We start from the raw sequence: 22,786 nt of genomic DNA, 5'->3' as shown, positions 1-22,786 counted from the left end.
TTTCTCTACTGCAAGACTTGCCAGTAGGACAACATTGGTTTACCTTATTACATTTAATGAGTGATAATTTTTAATTGGGAGCAGGTAGGAATGTCAAGTTTGGTTGCAAATTCATAGTAATTTAAAATCCTCTTTAATGGTAAATCGGGTTTTAAGTCACAATTGTGAAAATTCCTCTTTTTGAAAGTTGGCATTTTCTTGTCCCACCCATTTGGCGCCTGCAGCCTTTTCCTTGGTCACATGACTAGCTGTAATTGGCAGTTGGCCTTTGTGTATTCCTATCACACTGCCACAAAAAAGAGGGACTGGTTATTGGCAGGATGTGCCATCCTGGCTTAATGGGAGGGGCAAGACCATCACCTACCACATTTGCACTTCAAAGACACTGCCTCAGCATACATACAAATAATTTCATACTAGTCCATTGTGACTCCATGCACCATGCTCCATGGCATCCTGGGACCAGGGCAGGGAGACAGGAAATTCCAGATACATCTGTGGGGGGGACTTCCAACTAACTAACTAAAACTAGAACCCTTACATCTACTTTTCAGTACATTCCTGGGACTGTGGACTCTACAGAAGAAGGACTGCCAGACTGCTGCCAGACACCTACCCTGTTGTCTGAGAAGGAAGCCTGGACCTGCACCCTTCATTCCAGGCTACCAGAGTGACTCCAAGGGCTAGTTAGTAGGCCTCCTGTTCTAAGCTACAGGGACAACAAGCTCTAGAGGCCTCTCTGCAACTGCCCAGCTGATATACTGCACTGGACCTGCCTGAACTCTGCTGGCCTCTGCTGGAGTACTGATCACCAGGCGGTGCCTCCCAGGTCCTGGACCCTTGGTGTAGTATCAGCTAAGCTCCTCTTAGAAGAAAATTAGAATTCCTGACGTTTCGGGCTCTCTGTGCCCGCTAAAGGTCTCTTTCACACCAAAAGTAAACTCAGTATTCCAGCAATGACCGTCTGCAACACCCAACAGGATCTTTACGCTACAGCGACAACCATCCACAATGCCCAGCCTGCTCTTTGCGCTAAAGCAATAACCATCTATGATGCTCTCCTTGCTCCTCGCAAACTCCTCCAGGCTGAACTTGACTCTTTGTGTCGTACTTTGAGAATGTAACTTTTTTAGCAGAGCTATTTTGATCACAGGCAGTGCCATCATTGTCAGCCTTCATGTGTGAATTTCACCCAGCCTCGCACAATAAGATAACCATGAGTAGCGTTTTGTGTTTTTAGGCATTATACGTACCTTACATCTTTGAAATCGCATATCCCCGGTTCTACTGATAGGATTTTTGAACTTTTGGTGTGAAATAATTTATTGAATTTTACTAAATATTTCTAAATTGGTATGAGATTTTTCTTGTTTTGTGATTTCACTTTATTGCTGTTTGTGTGCTGCATAAATACTTTACACATTACCTCTAAGTTAAGCCTGACTGCTTTTGGGCCAAGTTACCAGAGGGTTAAGCACAGGCTAATTTAGTGATCTTTTTGTGTTTCGCCCTGACAAGGATAGTAGTTGTTGCTTGGCTAGGGTTTCACCCCCCACCCTCTGTATCAATTAACCCAGTTTCTCACATTTATGTTTTTTACTCCGCCAACTTCGTTATGTTGGCCAAGTTTGCATAGTTTTGTAAAGTGTGGCATTTCCCAAATCCTTTGTAATGGTTATCACTGTTACATTTGATACTGTCATAAATTCCCCTTGTTAATTTCCTGCATCTCCTTCTTTAGTGCCCACATAACATGGCCATAGTGTCTGCAATCATTCTTTCTGATTTAAAAAATCCCTTATTTGATGTCTTGGCTGCCTAGTGGAATGTGAGTGTTTCTCCGGTACAAAATAAAAACCAATGTTAGTCCACACCCAGCGCATGTAAACATTTACAAAGTGATGATAGTTATCACTTACTGTATCTAAACACAGATGCTCTTGATAAGGAAAACTGTTCTCCTGGTTCTCTGTTCATACACAGTACTATAGATATATACACAAAAAACTACATGTATGCATATAGCAGCTCTATGTGCATCACCTTGCTGTTACTACCTAGATAGAGGTGAACTGCAAATCTTTGAATAATTTCTTATGTCCTAAAAAGCCAAGATAAAAAGAGAGAGAAAGACAAGCAGTGCAATCCGTACTCAAGTGTGTTGTTCCAGGTTTTGAGTCTATTCCTTATGATTCTTCATCAGGACAGCAAACGCAAATCATGTTGTCTCTATTCAAAGAAAAAAAGGCTCTCCAAAGTCCTGAGGACTCCATGAAGAGAGCAGCCAGTGATTGGGTCTTGAGGCCAATGTTAGGCCATGTCAGATGGTCTAGGGATTCTTAGGAAATTCAGGTCACATCATACATTTAGAAGTAGGCAGTTTGAGTCAGAAGCATTGTTCTGGGTCAGCTAATTGGAAAGTGGTGCATCTGCTGCTCACTGGATGATGCTAGCGACTGAAGCGAAAACCCTCCCAGAAGCAGTGCTAACATCCCCCAAAGTCGAATCACCTTAAACTCCAATGTGTTGGCATCAGTTGGAATATTGATGGTGAAAGAGGCCGTCCCATCGTCATTCCCTGTCACTGCCTTTCCCTGCTCCGAGGTCTCATCGACCAAGGTGGTTGACTCCATTTCTCTGTTGAACACTGTGGCTGTGAGCCTCACTGGAACCATCTGGATGGGGATTTCTAAGGGATCCGTGACTTGCACCTACAGTTCAGAATGCAGAAAAAAAAATTATCAGTGTAAGCATACCCAAACATAGCTTCAAGCATCGCCATTTATGTGCAACAGACGGTTACAAATGTTAACATGGACCAATATGCCACATTTGAAATCAGAGTTAGTGTTAAATGGACATAGGGAGAAAGGCACTCAACACTGAACAAGGTGCAGGGGCGAGTGCCATCTTATGTGTTGGTGAGTGGACCGCATCTTTGCACGGGCCATGAAGCAGTGGGGAATCTTCTAGCTGCCTGGTTGACTTAATGTTAAAGTACCCCATGCCCTTGTGCTGGGGAAAGACCGCGTGTAATTTCTTCCTCCTCCTCTCTGGTAAAGTAAGGGAGGAAACAGCAGTGGGACTGCTAGCAGCAGGGAACTGTGTGCAGTGGGGGCAAGATGACCCGCTCCTCTGTTTGTCAAACAGCGCCAATGCCAACCTAAAAGGATTTTCAATAGAGAGTGAATCCTAGCCTTAACTACAACCACAATTGCCGACACAGAAAGAGAGAGGCAATGAGAGTAGGGAGTGTTCTGTAGATAGGCTGTCCGGTTTTAGGTTTAATCCTATAATAACTGATAAAACCCCACCGGAAGGGAAACAAGATATGCCAAGATAAGAGAGAAAGAGGCTGCATATTTCTGAAAGAACGAGGTTTGATGGTGTCGTAATAGAATTGGCACGTTTGATTAAAAAAATGGCGATTTTTAAGTTGAAAAGTGTGATAAACGAAGACTGAAAAGAAATAGAAGAGATACAAAGGTGAAGGAAAAGAAAAAGGTGAGCATGGAGTGGCAATTTAAGAAGTATATTGTTTGGTGAAATTGAAGGCACTCGAAGGAAATCGAAGAGAAGAATCCAAAAGAGGAGAAGAATGTAAACAATTCAGAGGAAGGAAGCGGAGAGGGAGGTGCCATAAACGTATTATAGGGTTCATTATAACATCACTTACTCTTCTGTGAGCTTGAGTGATAATTGAAATGGAGAAAAAACATAAGGGATTGATTGGAAGGAGATTGAGCTATTCCCATCAGCTCCCTGCCTTATGCACAACAAAAGGAAAGAGCAAGCCAAGCTTATGAAGTTTATGATTAGGTCTAATAGCTGGGAAAGAGTGCATAGAGCCAATACAGGTGAAAATAAATAAAATTAGGGCCTGAGTCACAAAGGGCCTTCACAGTCGTGGGGGAATCTCGGCACTCGGGTGGAATCTCTGCAATGAGAATTCTCTTTGTGGAGATTCCGCCTCGAGTGCGGAGGCTCCCCCGCGCCTGCGGTGCCTCCACCACGAGTGCAGAGGCCCTTTGTGAATCAGGCCTTAGGTTGGGAAGAAAAACATAATTGATTGGTTGAAAATAACTTAAAGATGTAAAGAACACAGCAAAAGACTCCAAAACAAGGCTAGCTGAGAAGCGATAAAATAATGGAGAGTTCTGAGGTTTCGGTAAGGACATAAAGAGTGGAGGTTCAGAGCATTACATATAAAAAATATGTAAAGTGATCCCAAGCCACTCATACAGGTTACTAAATAGCCAGAGTGCAGAAGCTCCCTCGATACTTCGATGCCTCCACCAAGAGTGCAGAGGTCCTTTGTGAATAAGGCCTTTAGCTGTCAAGAAAAACTTTAATGGTTGGTTGAAAATTATTCAAAAATTGAATGAACACGGCAAAAGACTCCAAAACAAGGCTAGTTCAAATCCTCTTCTTGACAGTAACAACATAATGGATATTTCAGAGGGTTTGGTAAGGACACAAAGAGTGAAGGTTCAGAGCGTTACGTACAAGAAATATGTAAAGTGATACCAAGCCACTCACACTGGTTACTAAACCTGAAAACACTTGTAGGTGGGCATGAAATACTGTATTGGTCTACTCAGTGACGAATGATAAAGAGTTATATGGTCAGTTAGTTCTTCGGCGTCAGCTTCTCATTTGTCAAACTCTGGTTGATATCCATGAGATTTAAGTTTGAAGCCACTGGCTAATAGAAAATAAGTTGTGTGAGATGGACACGCCTTGAAGGATATGTACATACCCTCATGTAGAATGGGAGTCCTGGTCTCATGAAGAGAGGCGTGGCAATCAGCTTCAGTTTGTAAGGTGTTAAAACATATTTCACAGTAGAAAGCTCACTTTCTTCAGGATGAGCATCTAGGGGAACAAAATAAATGACCTTGGATGGCTTATGTTTCTGCATTTATAAATCACACATACTACATATTGGATACTATAGCATACAAATAAGATGACTTCTGCGTCACAATACTTTTTGCCCCAATGTAACTATGTGGCTAGGTGTTAGCTCTATTCCTATATCCTCTACAAGGCATGATGGGATTTGTAGTTTTGATGGGCAGAACTGAAATAGCTGAGCAATTCCTCTTGCCCTGAACAAAGTACTACATACTGAATGAGGGATAGAGTCATTGGTTATTTGTAAACAAAGAGAATTCAAACATAAATGAATTGGATCAGGGAGAACAAGTGTCAAACAGTTTAAATGAGCCCTGTTTCTTTGGGAGGGAAGGTAGAGCACTAAGGTTGTAACACTAACATGATAACAAGGCTTAAAATAGGCACTCACGCAAAATCCAGATGTTAAGCTCGGCCAATCTCAAAACGCACTTTTTTACGCAAAATGTATACATACAAACATATATATATATATATATATATATATATATATATATATATATATATATATATATACATATACATATACATATACATATACATATACATCCATACAAATATAATAAAGAGAGAGCCCAAACCTTTGAGGCGGGTAATCTCAGGAACCACAGCACCATCACAACACCCAATGCAGCGTTGGAAAGGGCAGTTGCAGCAGAAGAACATAGGCTATGCAGACGCCCACCATATACATTTAAAAGGTAAAAGAACCGTGCCAGCAAGTAGTCCCTTGTGGGCGTGTCTGCGATGTGCTGTGGGCGCGTGCTGGGGACGTGACAAACGCTGGGGGCGTGTGGTACGTTCCACATTACGGGGAAAAAAAAGCGAGTGTTGTGCCCAATGTTTCATTGTTTTTTCTTCCCAGTTTCTGTACATTTCAGCTCCGGGTGTCCACCCTGCTCCCTTTAAATCCCCCTGCACCCCATAATCATAACCCACCCTTACTCCTTAAAATACCCCAACCACCTTAAACACTAACCCATCTTAACCCTATAAATATACCCTGTACCCCAAAACCCAAACCTATCCCTAAACCCTAAAAATACCCCTGTACCCCAAAACCCAAACCTAGCCCTGAACCCTATAAATACCCCTGTACCTCAAAACCCAAACCTACCCCTGAACCCTAAAAATACTCATGTACCCCAAAACCCAAACCTAGCCCTGAACCCTAAAAATACCCCTGTACCCCAAAACCCAAACCTACCCCTGAACCCTAAAATACTCCTGTACCCCAAAACCCAAACCTAGCCCTGAACTCCTAAAATACCCTTGTACCCCAAAACCCAAACCTACCCCTGGACCCTAAAAATACCCCTGTACCCCAAAACCCAAACCTAGCCCTGAACCATAAAAATAACCCTGTACCCCAAAACCCAAACCTACCTCATAACCCTAAAATACCCCTGTACCCCAAAACCCAAACCTAGCCCTGAACCCTAAAAATACCCCTGTACCCCAAAACCCAAACCTAGCCCTGAAGCCTTAAAATACGCCTGTACCCCAAAACCAAACCTACCCCTGAACCCTAAAAATACCCCAAAACCCAAACCTAGAGGGTCATTAGGATGGTGGGCGGACTTTGCCCGCCCGCCATCCTGACGGGGATTGGGACCGCCCGCCATAAGGGCGGGGGTCCCGTGGGGGGGCATTAGGATGTGCCCGCCACTGTGGCGGTCACATCCTGCATTTCTAGCGTTGTGGCGGGCGGTGCTCTCAGCACCGCCCGCCACAATGCTAGAAATGCATTTCAGCATTTGCATAAACAAAGCGGCAGGCACCGCGCGGTGCCTGCCGCTTTGTTTATGCAAATGTGGTACCCCCGTGTGCAGCCCCCACCCCTCCTTCACTCTGGGGGCCCGCAGGGAGCCCCCAGAGTGAAGACCGCATGCCTTTGCGTGGCGGCGTTGCCGCCACGGAAAGGCATTGTAAAATGCCCATTGTAATATGGCTGGCGGTGTCTGATAGACACCGCCACCATATTATTCCTTTTCCGCCCCGGCCGCAAGGCGACAGGGACGGAAAAGCGGCGGACGGTCTTTCTGTCCGCCGAGGTCCCCCCTGCCATACTAATATGGCGGGGGGGGAAACGAGTGAGGATGTCGGGCGGATTGCCCCCGCCAGGCTGGCGGTGGCTACCGCCAGCCTGGCGGGTGCAATCCGCCCGACATCCTAATGGGTCCCCTAGCCCTGAACCCTAAAAATACCCCTGTACCCCAAAACCCATACCTATCCCTAAACCCTAAAACTACCCATGTACCCCATAACCCAAAACTATATCTGAACCCTTAAAATACCAAAACACCCCAAAACATATACCTCAGTACCCCAAAACATATACCCCTATACCCATAGTTACCTTATCCAAACATAAAAAACATGCTTTTACCATTCATGCATTTACAACGAATTTCGTTGTAAATGTATGTGTGGTAAAAGCATATAAAATGTAATGCCATGCAATATAATGGCATTGCGGAGTCATGGTACTTTCGTAATGAAAGTATGCGGAGTGATGGTATGCGGAAAGAAAGTTGCGGAATAATGGGTGTTTACCCTCCCCGGTAAGTACATTGGTGGCACGGCGGCCCACATCTCCAGCAACATACTCATATTTTTTCACCACCAATTTGAAAAATGCACAGGTCTCTCTCATTGATGGCCAGCACCGACATAGACTTTTAGACACACCTCCCACCACAAGTTCTAGAATTGCGAACTTTAGAGCTGGGGAGCTACGTTCGAATCTCGGCATCAGCTCAACATCCTGTGATTCCAGGCAAATCGCTTTGTCTCCCCGTGCCTACCACAAATTAATGTGTTCTTCTGTAATGTAAATTGTGCTCATGCCATGTTGTCGAGTTTGCGCTATATAATATTGCAAGGAAAAATAAAGTAGGGAAACTCGAGTTCACACACTACTGAACACGCACTCTTAAGTGCATCAGCAATGCACTGTGAATCGGAGCGTTTCACAGGCCTGTCACAGATAAGAAATGCTATCAAAACGAAATCCTACAAAACAATATACTACTGGCCGGCAGCAATTCATACCCGGACAACGTCCGGACGGGCTGCTAGTATATATATATATTGCTGTAAATATCAAACAAACATTTGAACTTACTTCAAGAAAAACGAACATACTCACATTGGGGACTCAGTATCCCAGAAGACATTGAACTAACTTTATTGAGTACACGCCCACTGGGGGCTTGTCTTAAATAAATTCAATTGTAAAAAACGTCAGTGTGAGCCTCAAATGAATGTTTGCAGCTGCCCAGGAAGAAGGGGTCAAGCACCCCGAAACGCGTTGGCGAGAATAATGAAAATATTGATGCATGGAAGCAGGCTGCATTTTGAAGCCGGATGGCCGAGTACTGTCGTGTGCCCTCCCGCTGCTTAGAGCAAGTTGGATGAAAAACATTAACACGGCGGCTCGTCCGTGGGGAGGAGCACCATCGCCAAGCTGGAAGAAAGGAACACCCAGCTTGCTGAGGCTGAAGTTTTGCACCTTTCAAGACTTAAACAGCACAGCGCTCGATATGCTGATTGAGCCTGCTTTGGTGAGTCACATCCTACTAAAGGATAGGATATTGCTGTAAATATCAAACAAACATTTGAACTTACTTCAAGAAAAACGAACATACTCACATTGGGGACTCAGTATCCCAGAAGACATTGAACTAACTTTATTGAGTACACGCCCACTGGGGGCTTGTCTTAAATATATTCAATTGTAAACAAGCATTGGAAATGCAATAGGTCTCGCAGCATTAGAGTTAGTGCATTTAGAATTGTTTATGGGTTTTTTGTTGTAAATCTTTTGCATTTTTTTTTTTTTTTGCCAATGCTAAAGAATTACAAATCAAAAAAGCAATAAACAATTGTAAAAGCTGTAACTAAAAATCCTACGAGACCTATTGCACTGTGTGAGGGTGAGGTGTTGAGGGTGAGTGAGGGTGGGGATGAGTGAGGAGTTGAGTGTGAGTGAGGTGTTGAGGGTGAGTGAGGTGTTGAGGGTGAGTGAGAGTGAGAGTGAGTGAGGGTGAGGGTGAGGGAGGGTTATTGCGAGTTAGGATGAGGGGTTGAGGGTGGGTGAGTGGCGTTGCATGGGTGAGTGGCGTTGCGTGGCTGAGTGGCGTTGCGTGGCTGAGTGGCGTTGCGTGGCTGAGTGGCGTTGCGTGGGTGAGTGGCGTTGCGTGGGTGAGTGGCGTTGCGTGGGTGAGTGGCATTGCGTGGGTGAGTGGCGTTGCGTGGGTGAGTGGCGTTGCGTGGCTGAGTGGCGTTGCGTGGGTGAGTGGCGTTGCGTGGCTGAGTGGCGTTGCGTGGCTGAGTGGCGTTGCGTGGCTGAGTGGCGTTGCGTGGCAGAGTGGCAGTGAGTGGCTGAGTGGCGTTGCATGTGTGCGTGGCGTTGCGTGTGTGAGTGGCGTGCATGAGTGGCGTTGCGTGGGTGAGTGGCGTTGCGTGGGTGAGTGGCGTTGCGTGGCTGAGTGGCGTTGCGTGGGTGAGTGGCGTTGCGTGGCTGAGTGGCGTTGCGTGGCTGAGTGGCGTTGCGTGCGTGAGTGGCGTTGCGTGCCTGAGTGGCGTTGCGTGGTTGTTTTAGCGTTACTGAGCGTGTGTGAAAGAGTGTGATAGTTTTGTTGTGTGAGGGTGATGTTAAGAGTGTGTGTATATGTTAATAATAATTAAGTAATGTGTTGTTTGTAACTAAAGGTGTCCCCTTTGTATTACTTCAGTCTTATGTGTATATTAGTATGTAATTTTAAATGTGTATGTATTGTACTAACTATGTGTATGTTTTGTAACATGTTTGTGTAGTCTCGTTTTTATTTTTTTTTTAAAATGGCCGACGTATAGCGTCACGTCGACGTCTGCTATGTTTAGCGGTCTAGTTTATTTTTGAGTTGTGTGTGTTTTTTGTTTACGTATTTTTCTAGCCAATCGGAGCGCGACGTTTTTGACGTAGCGTTCCGATTTGCATACGTCAACCGTTGAATTCCCCATTGATCGAGAATGTTGGTGTGCGGAAGGCGTGTTCTTGTCCCGGTGGTGTTGCTGCGTCGTTTGACAGGTAAGAATGTATTCCTAAGTTTATTTTAATGTAATGTAATGTAGTATATATACTATGTAAAATTTAAATACTTGCTAAATTTATTTAATTCACTCGTAATATTTGTAAATGTTTGTAATGTAACATAAAGTAGTGTTTTTTATTGGCGATGTGTAATGCATATGTTTTGTTAAACTGTAATGTAATGTATTAATGTCCTTTTTTGGTAATTTGACATACAAAAGGGGTTTGTTTCATTTCGAAGTGGTAAATGTGTTGTAATATATTGATGTAAGTTGTTTTTTTATTATTTTTTTGTGTGATGCTGAAGTAGTCGGATAATTTGTTATTGACGTACTTGAAGTATGAAATGAAACTTTGTGTCTTTGCTGACTGTAGTATTTTTAGCAATGTATGAACGACATGTACAGTGAACTAATGTATTTTTCGTTAGATTTTTGTGACTGACTCTTTCTATGTTCGTAATATGTTTTATTGTATTTGAACTAATTCCGTCTGGATAAATGCTATTGTGTTAAGCGTTTCTTTTTTTGTGTAAATCTCGACTATTGTATTCAATGCGTCCCATTTTCCGGATGAATCGTTCTTGTTTATTTCCCTCTGAAAAATTTGATTGTTTCTGAATTTTTGTTTATTTCGTCATATTTGCTTTATATTAGACGGAATTCCGTGAGAAGAAGTGCTATTGTTGTATGCGTCCGGTTTTTTGTGTAACTGTTGACTACTGTCTTTAAACCGTCCCATTCTCCGGATGAATAGTGCTTGTTTATTGCCCGGCGAAAAAGTTGCCTGTTTCACTTGTGTCTTTGTATCTCCTCGTCCTCGCTTCCTGCCACATATTTGTATTTGTTTCCTTTGTGTAATATTGTTGTAATATCGTACGAATTAAATTTACTTTTTGGCCCGAAGACTGATTAACATCCTTGCATCCTTTTAGGTCAATGATGTTAAGTTTTTTTTGTGTCTAACGTATCTGATGCTATACTCCGTCGACCCCCTTGTTTTCCGTCCTGAAATTTCTTTATGTGTAAGAAAATGGCCTAACATTCCTCAAATTGCAGAGTGGGTGAATGCTGCAGAGTGGGTGAATGCTGCAGAGTGGGTGAATGCTGCAGAGTGGGTGAATGCTGCAGAGTGGGTGTATGCTGCAGAGTGGGTGAATGCTGCAGAGTGGGTGAATGCTGCAGAGTGGGTGAATGCTGCAGAGTGGGTGAATGCTGCAGAGTGGGTGAATGCTGCAGAGTGGGTGAATGCTGCAGAGTGGGTGAATGCTGCAGAGTGGGTGAATGCTGCAGAGTGGGTGAATGCTGCAGAGTGGGTGAATGCTGCAGAGTGGGTGAATGCTGCAGAGTGGGTGAATGCTGCAGAGTGGGTGAATGCTGCAGATTGGGTGAATGCTGCAGATTGGGTGAATGCTGCAGATTGGGTGAATGCTGCAGATTGGGTGAATGCTGCAGATTGGGTGAATGCTGCAGATTGGGTGAATGCTGCAGATTGGGTGAATGCTGTCTATTGGGTGAATGCTGTCTATTGGGTGAATGCTGTAGATTGGGTGAATGCTGTAGATTGGGTGAATGATGGAGATTGGGTGAATGATGGAGATTGGGTGAATGATGGTGAGTGGGTGAATGATGCAGAGTTTCTGAAAGATGGATAGTGTGTGAATGATGGATAGAGTGTGAATGATGGAGAGGCAGAGTGCTGTTGCGTTTTTGAGTGTTAGTGTGTGTAACTGAGGGTGAGTCGTTGAGGGTGAGTGAGGGTGATGTTGAGTGAAGGTGAGGGTGAGGTGTTGAATGGTATTGAGGGTGAGGGTGAGGTGTTAAGGGTGAGTGAGTGTGACTTGTTGAGGATGAGTGAGGGTGAGTGAGGTGTTAAGAGTGAGGTGTTAAGGATGAGATGTTGAGGGTGAGTGATGGTGATGTTGAGTGTAGATGAGGGTGATGTGTTGAGTGTGAGTGAGGGTGAGTGATGGTGAGGGTGAGTGAGGGTGTGGAATTGTGGGTGAGGTGATAAGGGTGAAGTTAGTGAGGGTGAGGTGTTGAGGGTGAGGGTCTGAGGGTATGCTGTGCTGTACCTGCTCCGTGTGTGAGGGAAGCTTGCACTGTTGCCGCCTGTGCTGTACCTGATGTATGTGTGATGAAAGCTTGCACTGCTGCTGTCGGTGCTGTACCTGTTCCATGTGTAAGGGAAGCTTGCACTGCTGTTGGCTGTGCTGTACCTGCTCCGTGTTTGAGTGAAGCTTGCATTGCCGTTGCCTGTGCAGTACCTGCTCCGTGTGTGATGGAAGCTTGCACTGCAGCTGCCTGTGCTGTACCTGATGTATGTGTGAGGGAAGCTTGCACTGCTGCTGTCGGTGCTGTACCTGTTCCATGTGTAAGGGAAGCTTGCACTGCTGTTGCCTGTGCTGTACCTGCTCCGTGTTTGAGTGAAGCTTGCATTGCCGTTGCCTGTGCTATACCTGCTCCGTGTGTGATGGAAGCTTGCACTGCAGCTGCCTGTGCTGTACCTGATGTATGTGTGAGGGAAGCTTGCACTGCTGCTGTCGGTGCTGTACCTGTTCCATGTGTAAGGGAAGCTTGCACTGCTGTTGCCTGTGCTGTACCTGCTCCGTGTTTGAGTGAAGCTTGCATTGCCGTTGCCTGTGCTATACCTGCTCCGTGTGTGATGGAAGCTTGCACTGCTGCTGTCGGTGCTGTACCTGTTGCATGTGTAAGGGAAGCTTGCACTGCTGCCGCCTGTGCTGTACCTGATCTATGTGTGAGGGAAGCTTGCACTGCTGCTGCCTGTGCTGTACCTGCTCTGTGTGTGAGGGAAGCTTGTACTGCTGCCGCCTGTGCTGTACCTGATCTATGTGTGAGGGAAGCTTGCACTGCTGCTGTCGGTGCTGTACCTGTTCCATGTGTAAGGGAAGTTTGCACTGCTGTTGCCTGTGCTGTACCTGCTCCTTGTTTTCGAGTGAAGCTTGCACTGCTGCCGCCTGTGCTGTACCTGATCTATGTGTGAGGGAAGCTTGCACTGCTGCTGTCGGTGCTGTACCTGTTCCATGTGTAAGGGAAGCTTGCACTGCTGTTGGCTGTGCTGTACCTGCTCCGTGTTTGAGTGAAGCTTGCATTGCCGTTGCCTGTGCTATACCTGCTCCGTGTGTGATGGAAGCTTGCACTGCTGCTGTCAGTGCTGTACCTGTTGCATGTGTAAGAGAAGCTTGCACTGCTGCCGCTTGTGCTGTACCTGATCTATGTGTGAGGGAAGCTTGCACTGCTGCTGCCTGTGCTGTACCTGCTCTGTGTGTGAGGGAAGCTTGCACTGCTGCCGGCTGTGCTGTACCTGATGTATGTGTGAGGGAAGATTGCACTGCAGCTCTCGGTGCTGTACCTGTTCCATGTGTAAGGGAATGCTGTTGCCTGTGCTGTACCTGCTCCGTGTTTGAGTGAAGCTTGCATTGCCGTTGCCTGTGCTGGAGCAGCTCCGTGTGTGATGGAAGATTGTGAGATCTGGCATAACGGAAGGATTGGTAGTGCGTGCACAGTTTTTTTTTTTGTTTGTTTATTGTTGTAGTGAAAAGTTTTATGTATGCACTGTGTATGTTCTCTTTGTGTGTTTTCTTTTTTATATTTTCTTTATTTCAGGGAATGAGCTGCTACGATGGACAGGTAATGACAAATTAATTTGCATAATATTAAAGCGTGTCTTTGTGACTTTTATACTTTTGTTTATTGATTTGCTTATTGTAAAGCTAATGTAATTATTTTATTAGGTCTCTCTGCTCGCATGTACTTTCTGCCTGGCTTCTTGCATTTGATTTTTATTTTATCAATGGCTGCTATTTCGGTGTATTTGTTGCCATGGATTGTGTTCCGTTTTGCCGTACGTGTTTTTTGGTCGCACTTGGCTTGTGTATACGTTTCTAAAATTATGTAGTGTATGTAAATAAAAGTTTTTGTTTTTCTGTTCTAGTAAAGGGTATTACGCAATGTATTCCCTTTACGTTTGTTACGTAAGGGATGTTAGCGTTCTATTTTTTAATTGATGGTGATGTAATTATGAGCGTTACGTAATTTTTAGCCAATCGCAGCTCTACGTTGTGTGACGTAGCGTTGCATTTGACATGCGTCAACGGGGCTTTTTCCAAATTGATGTGAATGTTCGTGCGGTAAAGGTGTGTTATTCCTCCGTGTTTGTTGCTGCGTCGTCTGACTGGTAAGATGTACATTTATTAAAAGTGAGTACATGAATTTGAATGTATTAATACGTGTGTGTATATACGTATTATTAATAATGTTTTATTAGGATGTATGAGTGTTTTATTTGTATTGCGCCATGTGTATTATCGAGTTTTGAGTTACAATATTCCTTAGTACTGTTCTAAAAGATATATGTTTGAAAAATATAGTTTTTTCGAAATGTTACATAAAGCAATGTTTATGTTTGTATGTGTTATGTCTTTGAAATTGCGTCCCTTGTTATTTCTCGCTCACTTTCCTTGTGTTTTGAATTTTTCTTGATCTTTATGCGAATGTTGGCTCGTGTTTAAGTAGATTCTTTGGGATGCATTGAGTAATCTTTGCTAGTGTCTTCCTGGTATGTAGTTTCAGTAGTTCCGTTTCGCCTGAGGTGGCACTGTGATGTTTATTTTCCCTCTGACTTAGCTTTTGCTTGTGTCATTTGTACCGGTATGTGACTTGTTTCGCCGCTATTCATTTTTTTTGTTAGTTGCTTGTTGTAGTTAAAAGTATAATGTATGCACTGTGTATGTTCTCTTTTTTGTGTTTTTTTTTATATTTTCTACATTTCAGGGAATGAGCTGCTACGATCGACAGGTAATGACAATTTTATTTGCATATTATGAAAAAGTGCCTTTGTGAGTTCTTATACTTTTGTTTATGCCTTTCCTTTTATTGATGTTAATGTAATTATTGTATTTGGTTTTGCTTTGCTCGTACGTATTTTCTGTCTGGCTCCTCTCATTAGAGTGTGTTTAGTATTTTATCAATGGCTGCTATTTAGTTTTATTCTTTGGCATGGATTGAGTTTCGTTTTGGCGTACGTGTTTTTCGGTCGCACTTTCCTTGTGTGTAGTAATTTTCTCTTGCACGGCATCCCTTATGTCCATTTCTGCAGCAATAGCACATTATTAACATTCTGCAACCCCACACTACAATTGAGCGACATGAGATCATCACTCATTGCCAGTAGAGCCGTATTTAGAACTCCCCCAGTCTCATTTAGACATAGAACTGCAGTACTGTACAGCACCAAAGCATGCTTGTATAGCTGTAATTCTGTGTGCAACGTACAAAAAGTTGTTCTAAAGCGTGCACTTCAGGCTGGTGGTGTGTGTGACTGTTGAAAGCGTGGATTGATGGCTGTTTGTGTGGGTGTATGCATGGTGAAAGGATGCACTGATGACTGTTGTGTGTGTACGCCTTGTGAATGTGTCCATTGCTAGCTATTAGTGTGTGTGCCTGTTAAAAGCGCACATGTTTGGATTGTATGTCGTTTGTCTGCTGAGTAATGCTGTAGTGGTAATGATTGGTGCTGTGGTGGTAAGTGTTTGTGTGTGGTTGTAGTGTGATAGTGTGTTGATGGTGAGTGAGGGTGAGGTGTTGAGGGTGAGTGGATGATGGTGTGAGGGTGACGGTGTGAGGGTGAGAGTGAGTGATTGTTGGCGAGCGTGAGGCTATGAGGCTTATTGAGAATGTGAGTGGGTGTGCGAGGATGTGTGAGAGTGTGTGAGTGTGGATGTGTGTGAGGGTGGGGGTGTGTGAGCGTGTGGGCATGTGAGTGTGTGGTGCTTAGTAATGCTGTAGTTGGGATGTGTTGTTCTGTGCTAGTGATGAGTGGTGTTGTGATGGTGTTTAATAATTACCACCACAGCATAACTCAGCACCACAACAGTTGCAGTTCTCCCAACAATGGCATCACTGATGTCCACGAATGCAACATGCAGCAATACCACTTTATCTTTCTGCAGCCCCACAGTACCATTGAGCAACAACACTGCTTCACTCTGCACTTCCACATCCGTATTTTGCAAACACACAGTCTCATTTTGACATAATACTGCAGTACTGATGACTGTTGTGTGTGTATGCCTGGTGAAAGTGGCCATTGATAGCTGTTGTTGTGTGTGTGTGACTGTTAAAAGCGTACATGTTGTTATTGTATGACCTTTGATTGCTGCAGTGGTGATGAGTGGTGCTGTGGTGGTAATTGTTTTTTTGTGTGGTTGTAGTGTGATAGTGTGTTGAGGGTGAGTGAGGGTGAGGTGTTGAGGGTGAGTGAGGGTGAGGTGTTGAGGGTGAGTGAGGGTGAGGCGTTGAGTGTGAGTGAGATTGAGGGTGAGTCAGTGTGAGGCGTTGAGGGTGGGTGAGGCTATGAGGGTGAGTGAGGCGTTGAGGGTGAGTGAGGGTGAGGTGTTGAGGGTGATTGAGGATGAGTGAGAGTGAGGGTAAGTAAGGGGTTGAGGGGGAGATGTTGATCGTGATTGAAGTGTTGTTGTGGTGGTAAGTGTTTGTGTGTTGTTGTAGTGTGATAGTGTGTTGAGGGTGAGTGAGTATGAGGGTGAGAGGGTGAGAGTGAGTGAGAATGAGGGGGAGGTGTTGAGGGTGAGTGAGGATGAGTGAGGGTGAGGAGTTGAGGGTGGGTGAGGGTGAGGGGCTGAGGGTGAGTGAGGTGTTGAGGGTGAGGTGTTGAGTGTGATTGAGGATGAGTGAGAGTGAGGGTGAGTGATGTGTTGAGGTTGACTGAGGCTGAGGCGTTGTGGGTGAGTGAGGGTGAGGTGTTGAGGCTGAGGGTGAGGAGCTGAGGGTGAGTGTGGGTGAGGCGTTGAGGGCGAGGCGTTGAAGGTGAGAGAGAGTGAGGTGCTGAGGATGAGGGTGTGAGGGTGAGTGTGGGTGAGGCGTTGAGGGTGAGTGAGGGTGAGGTGTTGAGGGTGATTGAGGATGAGTGTGAGTGAGGAGTTAAGGGTGATGTGTTTAGGGTGAGTCAAGTGTTGCTGTGGCGAAAATTGTTTGTTTGTAGTTGTAGTGTGATAGTGTGTTGATGGTGAGTGAGGGTGAATGAGGGTGATGTTTTGAGGGTGAGTGAGTATGACAGTGAGGTGTTGAGGGAGAGGTGTTGAGGGTGATTGATGATGAGTGAGATTGAGTGTGAGTGAGGAGTTAAGGGTGAGGTGTTGAGGGTGAGTGAAGTGTTGCTGTGGTGGTAAGTATTTGTTTGTTGTTGTAGTGTGATAGTGTTGCGTGGGTGAGTGGCGTTGCGTGGGTGAGTGGCGTTGCGTGGGTGAGTGGCGTTGCGTGGCTGAGTGGCGTTGCGTGGCTGAGTGGCGTTGCGTGGCTGAGTGGCGTTGCGTGGGTGAGTGGCGTTGCGTGGGTGAGTGGCGTTGCGTGGGTGAGTGGCGTTGCGTGGGTGAGTGGCGTTGCGTGGGTGAGTGGCGTTGCGTGGGTGAGTGGCGTTGCGTGGCTGAGTGGCGTTGCGTGGCTGAGTGGCGTTGCGTGGCTGAGTGGCGTTGCGTGGGTGAGTGGCGTTGCGTGTGAGTGGCGTTGCGTGTGTGAGTGGCGTTGCGTGGGTGAGTGGCGTTGCGTGGCTGAGTGGCGTTGCGTGGCTGAGTGGCGTTGCGTGGCTGAGTGGCGTTGCGTGGGTGAGTGGCGTTGCGTGGGTGAGTGGCGTTGTGTGGGTGAGTGGCGTTGCGTGGGTGAGTGGCGTTGCGTGGGTGAGTGGCGTTGCGTGCCAGAGTGGCGTTGCGTGCCAGAGTGGCATTGCGTGGGTGAGTGGCGTTGCGTGGGTGAGTGGCGTTGCGTGGGTGAGTGGCGTTGCGTGTGTGAGTGGCGTTGCGTGGCTGAGTGGCGTTGCGTGGCTGAGTGGCGTTGCGTGGCTGAGTGGCGTTGCGTGGGTGAGTGGCGTTGCGTGTGAGTGGCGTTGCGTGGCTGAGTGGCGTTGCGTGGGTGAGTGGCGTTGCGTGTGAGTGGCGTTGCGTGTGTGAGTGGCGTTGCGTGGGTGAGTGGCGTTGCGTGGCTGAGTGGCGTTGCGTGGCTGAGTGGCGTTGCGTGGCTGAGTGGCGTTGCGTGGGTGAGTGGCGTTGCGTGGGTGAGTGGCGTTGTGTGGGTGAGTGGCGTTGCGTGGGTGAGTGGCGTTGCGTGGGTGAGTGGCGTTGCGTGCCAGAGTGGCGTTGCGTGCCAGAGTGGCATTGCGTGGGTGAGTGGCGTTGCGTGGGTGAGTGGCGTTGCGTGGGTGAGTGGCGTTGCGTGTGTGAGTGGCGTTGCGTGGCTGAGTGGCGTTGCGTGGCTGAGTGGCGTTGCGTGGCTGAGTGGCGTTGCGTGGGTGAGTGGCGTTGCGTGTGAGTGGCGTTGCGTGTGTGAGTGGCGTTGCGTGGGTGAGTGGCGTTGCGTGGGTGAGTGGCGTTGCGTGGGTGAGTGGCGTTGCATGGGTGAGTGGCGTTGCGTGGCTGAGTGGCGTTGCGTGGCTGAGTGGCGTTGCGTGGGTGAGTGGCGTTGCGTGGGTGAGTGGCGTTGCGTGGGTGAGTGGCGTTGCGTGGGTGAGTGGCATTGCGTGGGTGAGTGGCGTTGCGTGGGTGAGTGGCGTTGCGTGGCTGAGTGGCGTTGCGTGGGTGAGTGGCGTTGCGTGGCTGAGTGGCGTTGCGTGGCTGAGTGGCGTTGCGTGGCTGAGTGGCAGTGAGTGGCTGAGTGGCGTTGCATGTGTGCGTGGCGTTGCGTGTGTGAGTGGCGTGCATGAGTGGCGTTGCGTGGGTGAGTGGCGTTGCGTGGGTGAGTGGCGTTGCGTGGCTGAGTGGCGTTGCGTGGGTGAGTGGCGTTGCGTGGCTGAGTGGCGTTGCGTGGCTGAGTGGCGTTGCGTGCGTGAGTGGCGTTGCGTGCCTGAGTGGCGTTGCGTGGCTGAGTGAAACAGGCAGAAACGTAAATGGAGAGGGGGGTGAGAGTTAAAAGAGAGAGTGAAACAGGCAGAAACGTGGAGAGTTAAAAAAAAAAGCAAATGAATCTAAGCTGCGAGATGTGGCATAACAGAAGGATTGGTACTGCGTGCACCGCTGCTTGGGGTATCTGCGAGATTTGTGTAAGTAAATGGAGAGGGGGGTGAGAGTTGGAAGAGAGAGTGAAACAGGCAGAAACGTGGGGAGTTAAAAGAAAGAGGGAATGAATCTAAGCTGCGAGATGTGGCATAACAGAAGGATTGGTACTGCGTGCACCGCTGCTTGGGGTATCTGCGAGATTTGTGTAAGTAAATGGAGAGGGGGGTGAGAGTTGGAAGAGAGAGTGAAACAGGCAGAAACGTGAATCTAAGCTGCGAGACGGAGAGGGAGGGAGAGAGGAGGAAAAAGAGAGGGGGAGTGAGACAGAGGGAGGAACACAGTTAGAGTGAGACAGAGGAAGACAGGAGAGAGGGAGGGGGAGCTATAGATGTAGGGAGAGCGCGAGAGAAAGAGAGCGATAAAATTATGTGTATGCCGGGAGGGCTCAGTGCACGAAGCCTTCGGCTGCAGGGTCCTGTGATTAACTTCATGGTCAGTTTTATGTTGTTGCTGTCCCTCCAAGCGCAATGCCGCTGCCAGCAATACCAGCATCAAAGAAAACAAGACGGAGGGAAGAGAGGGGAGAGGGGAGAGGGGAGGGGGGAGGAGAAATGCGACACGGCGGGAAGGGGCAGGCAGGATGACTCAGGGGAGGGGGCGGAGCGGGGCAGAGCGGCATGTGGGTGTGAACAAGCCGGGCCTTTGAAGTGAAGCTAAGTTTCACTTCAAAGGTGTCGGAGGAATGCGGGCGGCTGTGCACGCGCTTTTAAGCTCAATGCACATGCGCATTGAGCTTAAAAGTCACGGGCACTGCAAGGAATCGCCACGATTCCTTGAAAGTTAGATAAAGTCTGGATGAGCCCCTATAGTCTCGCTTGCTCGATGCGCATGCGCATCGACAGGCGAGACCTAAAAACGTCAGTGTGAGCCTCAAATGAATGTTTGCAGCTGCCCAGGAAGAAGGGGTCAAGCACCCCGAAACGCGTTGGCGAGAATAATGAAAATATTGATGCATGGAAGCAGGCTGCATTTTGCAGCCGGATGGCCGAGTACTGTCGTGTGCCCTCCCGCTGCTTAGAGCAAGTTGGATGAAAAATATATATATATATATATATATATATATATATATATATATATATATATATATATATATATATATATATATATATATATATATATATATATATATATATAAATGTATATATGTATGTTGAGCTATAAATATATGTTTGTATGTATACATTTTGCATGAAAAGTGCACTGTTGGAGGAAAGTGCAACTTTTTGAGATTGGCCTGGCTTAACTTCTGCATTTTGCATACACATATGTATGTGTGTGTGTGTGTGTGTGTGTGTGTATATATATATATATATATATTTATATATATGTGTGTGTGTTTGTGCACATATAAATAAATAAATAAACATATATATGTTTTTTTTTTACTCACACAAAGGTTACAGGAACATTATAGTTAGGCTCAGATTTCACTCATACAAAACCAATGAAATTAAGCAGTTATAGTTACCTGAGCTAACTTTAACTTACACGTCTCACAAAGCACTGCTGTGACCTCGCATATCACATCACTCATGACATGGACAGTGACATCAGGGATGACATCACAAATGACAACACTGATGACATCATCCAGTCATTGTGAGGGTTTTCTAAAAGTGTATGGGTGTTAAACTTATATACTAAGGTACTACAAAAGTTAAATTAGTATACTTTGCGTACTACTAATAAGTGATATTATTTCTAATATATATTATGTGAGCAGTTATGTGACTGTGTGTATCCATGTGAGAGTGACTGTGTGAGGGGTTATACGGGTGAATAAGTGATTAGCTGTATGGTTTAGTGAGTGGCCATATGAGTGCCCATATTGGGGAGGGGGTGGATGAGTGGCTGTATGGATGAGTGACTGTGTGTGTAAGTGGCTGTATGGGTGACTGAGTGGCTGACTGGGAATGTGGTTAACGGAGTAGGTATGTGAGTGGCTGTATTTGAGAGTGAGTGTCTGTGTGAGTGGCTGTTTGGGTGAGTGAGTAGACATGTGAGTGGTTGTATGGGTGTGTGAGTGGTTGTATGGGTGAGTGAATGGCTCTGTTGAGAGGCTGTATGGGTGAGTGAATAGGTGAGTGAGTAGCTCTATGAGTTAGTGAGTGGCTCTGTGAATGACTGTATGGGTGAGTGGCTGTGTGAATAGGTATATGGGGAAATGAGTGGCTCTATGGGTGAGTGAGTGGATGCGTGAGCAATTGTATGGGTGTGTGAGTGGGTGTATAAGTGGTTGTGTGGGTATGTAAGTGGAAGTGTGAGAGGTTCTGTGGATGATTTCATCAGTGATGGCATTTGAGTCATCGGTGATGTCACTGACCAAGTCATGAGTGATGTAATATGTGAGGTCATAAGCAGTGCATTGCGGGAGCGTAAGGTATAGTTAGCTCAGCTAACTATAACTGCTGAGTTTCACTGTTTGTGTACAAGTGAAATCTGAACCTAACTATAAAGTTCCTGTAACCTTTGTTTTTTCAGTGAATTTCCAAGGTTTTTTTAATTCTTTTTCCTAACTATAATGCCCATGTACCCTTTGTTTTTTTCAGTGAATTTCTACGTTTAAATAAATAATATTTCCTAACCATAATGTCCATATAACCTTTGTTTTTTCTCCAGTGAATTTCTATTTTTTTAATGTTATTTCCTAACTATAACGTCCCTGTAACCTTTCTTTTTTTCAGGGAACTTCTACATTGTTTTAAATTGTTTTCCTAATTGTACTGTCACCTTTGTGAGTGGGTTTGTGAGTGGCTGTATAGGTAAGTGAGTGGGTATGTGAGTGGATGTATGGGTCTGTGCTAGTGTGTAAGTGGCTGCATGGGTCTGTGAGTAGGTGTGTGAGTTTCTGTATGGGTCTGTGAGTGGATGTGTGACTAGCTGTATGGGTGTGTGAGTGGCTGTATGGCATGGTGATTGGGTGTATTAGTGGCTGTATGGGTCTGTGAATATCTTAGTGGGTGTGTGTGAGTGTGTCTGTGAGTGTAAGTGTAAGTGCCTGTGATGATGTGTGAGTGCCTGTTTGGGTCTGTGGGTAGGTCTGGAAGTGCCTGTGTGGGTCTGTGAGTACCTGTGAGGATCTGTGAGTATATCTATCTGTGAGTACCTGTGTAGGTCTGTGAGTGCCTGTGTGGGTTTGTGAGTGGGTATGTGAATGCCTGTATATGTATGTGAGTGGGTGTATGAGTGGTGCTATGGAATTTGGGCATTTGCATGCTTAACCACTTGGATGCTGAGCTTCCTGCTGAATTTCAATGTAATTTCCATTGAAATCAATGGAAACTCCATGACGAGCTGAGCTCGTCATGAGCGTCGAAGGGGTTAAGGTATTTAAAAGGGAGGGCTATGGACTTGGCTCTCACCAGAAGATCACAAGAAAGACACCACTCATCAGAGTCACTACACATTAGACTGTGCACCAATAGATCAAAAATGAATTAACCTCCATTAAGGATTTCATTTTGTTTTTCAATGTGGAATACGAGTGGAAACACACTTGCTTTGCCTTCGCCAAGCCTAAGAATTTAGGATCACTTGTCCTTTACAGAGGTGGGGCTTCAACTGAGGCACATACTATTTTCATAATTATAAGTGCTTCCTGATGAGGTTTAATTTTGGGGAAATGAGAATCAGGACCAGACGGAATCTCACCTGTCCATTTATCCAACAGGAGTTCACAGTTTTGCACAAAATGTCTACCCAACTGGAAT

General features: G+C 45.9%; 1 protein-coding gene across 1 annotated transcript in view; it reads right to left on the bottom strand.

Annotated features, from left to right (window-relative positions):
* The window catches only part of C5 (complement C5), a 354,269-nt gene that overhangs the window by 243,816 nt on the left and 87,667 nt on the right, over nt 1-22,786 (bottom strand). Inside the window, exons 10-11 of the mRNA XM_078641875.1 lie at nt 4,760-4,875; nt 2,511-2,711 (exon numbers count right to left, since the gene is read on the bottom strand). Of these exons, the coding sequence (XP_078498001.1) occupies nt 2,511-2,711; nt 4,760-4,875 (317 nt within the window). The remainder of the gene's footprint in view (nt 1-2,510; nt 2,712-4,759; nt 4,876-22,786) is intronic.

Source organism: Lissotriton helveticus, chromosome 5_1 (assembly GCF_964261635.1).
Source record: "Lissotriton helveticus chromosome 5_1, aLisHel1.1, whole genome shotgun sequence".
Classification (NCBI taxonomy): domain Eukaryota; kingdom Metazoa; phylum Chordata; class Amphibia; order Caudata; family Salamandridae; genus Lissotriton; species Lissotriton helveticus.
The sequence above is the reverse complement of the archived record's forward strand: the minus strand, read 5'-3'. Positions and strand labels throughout refer to the sequence as shown.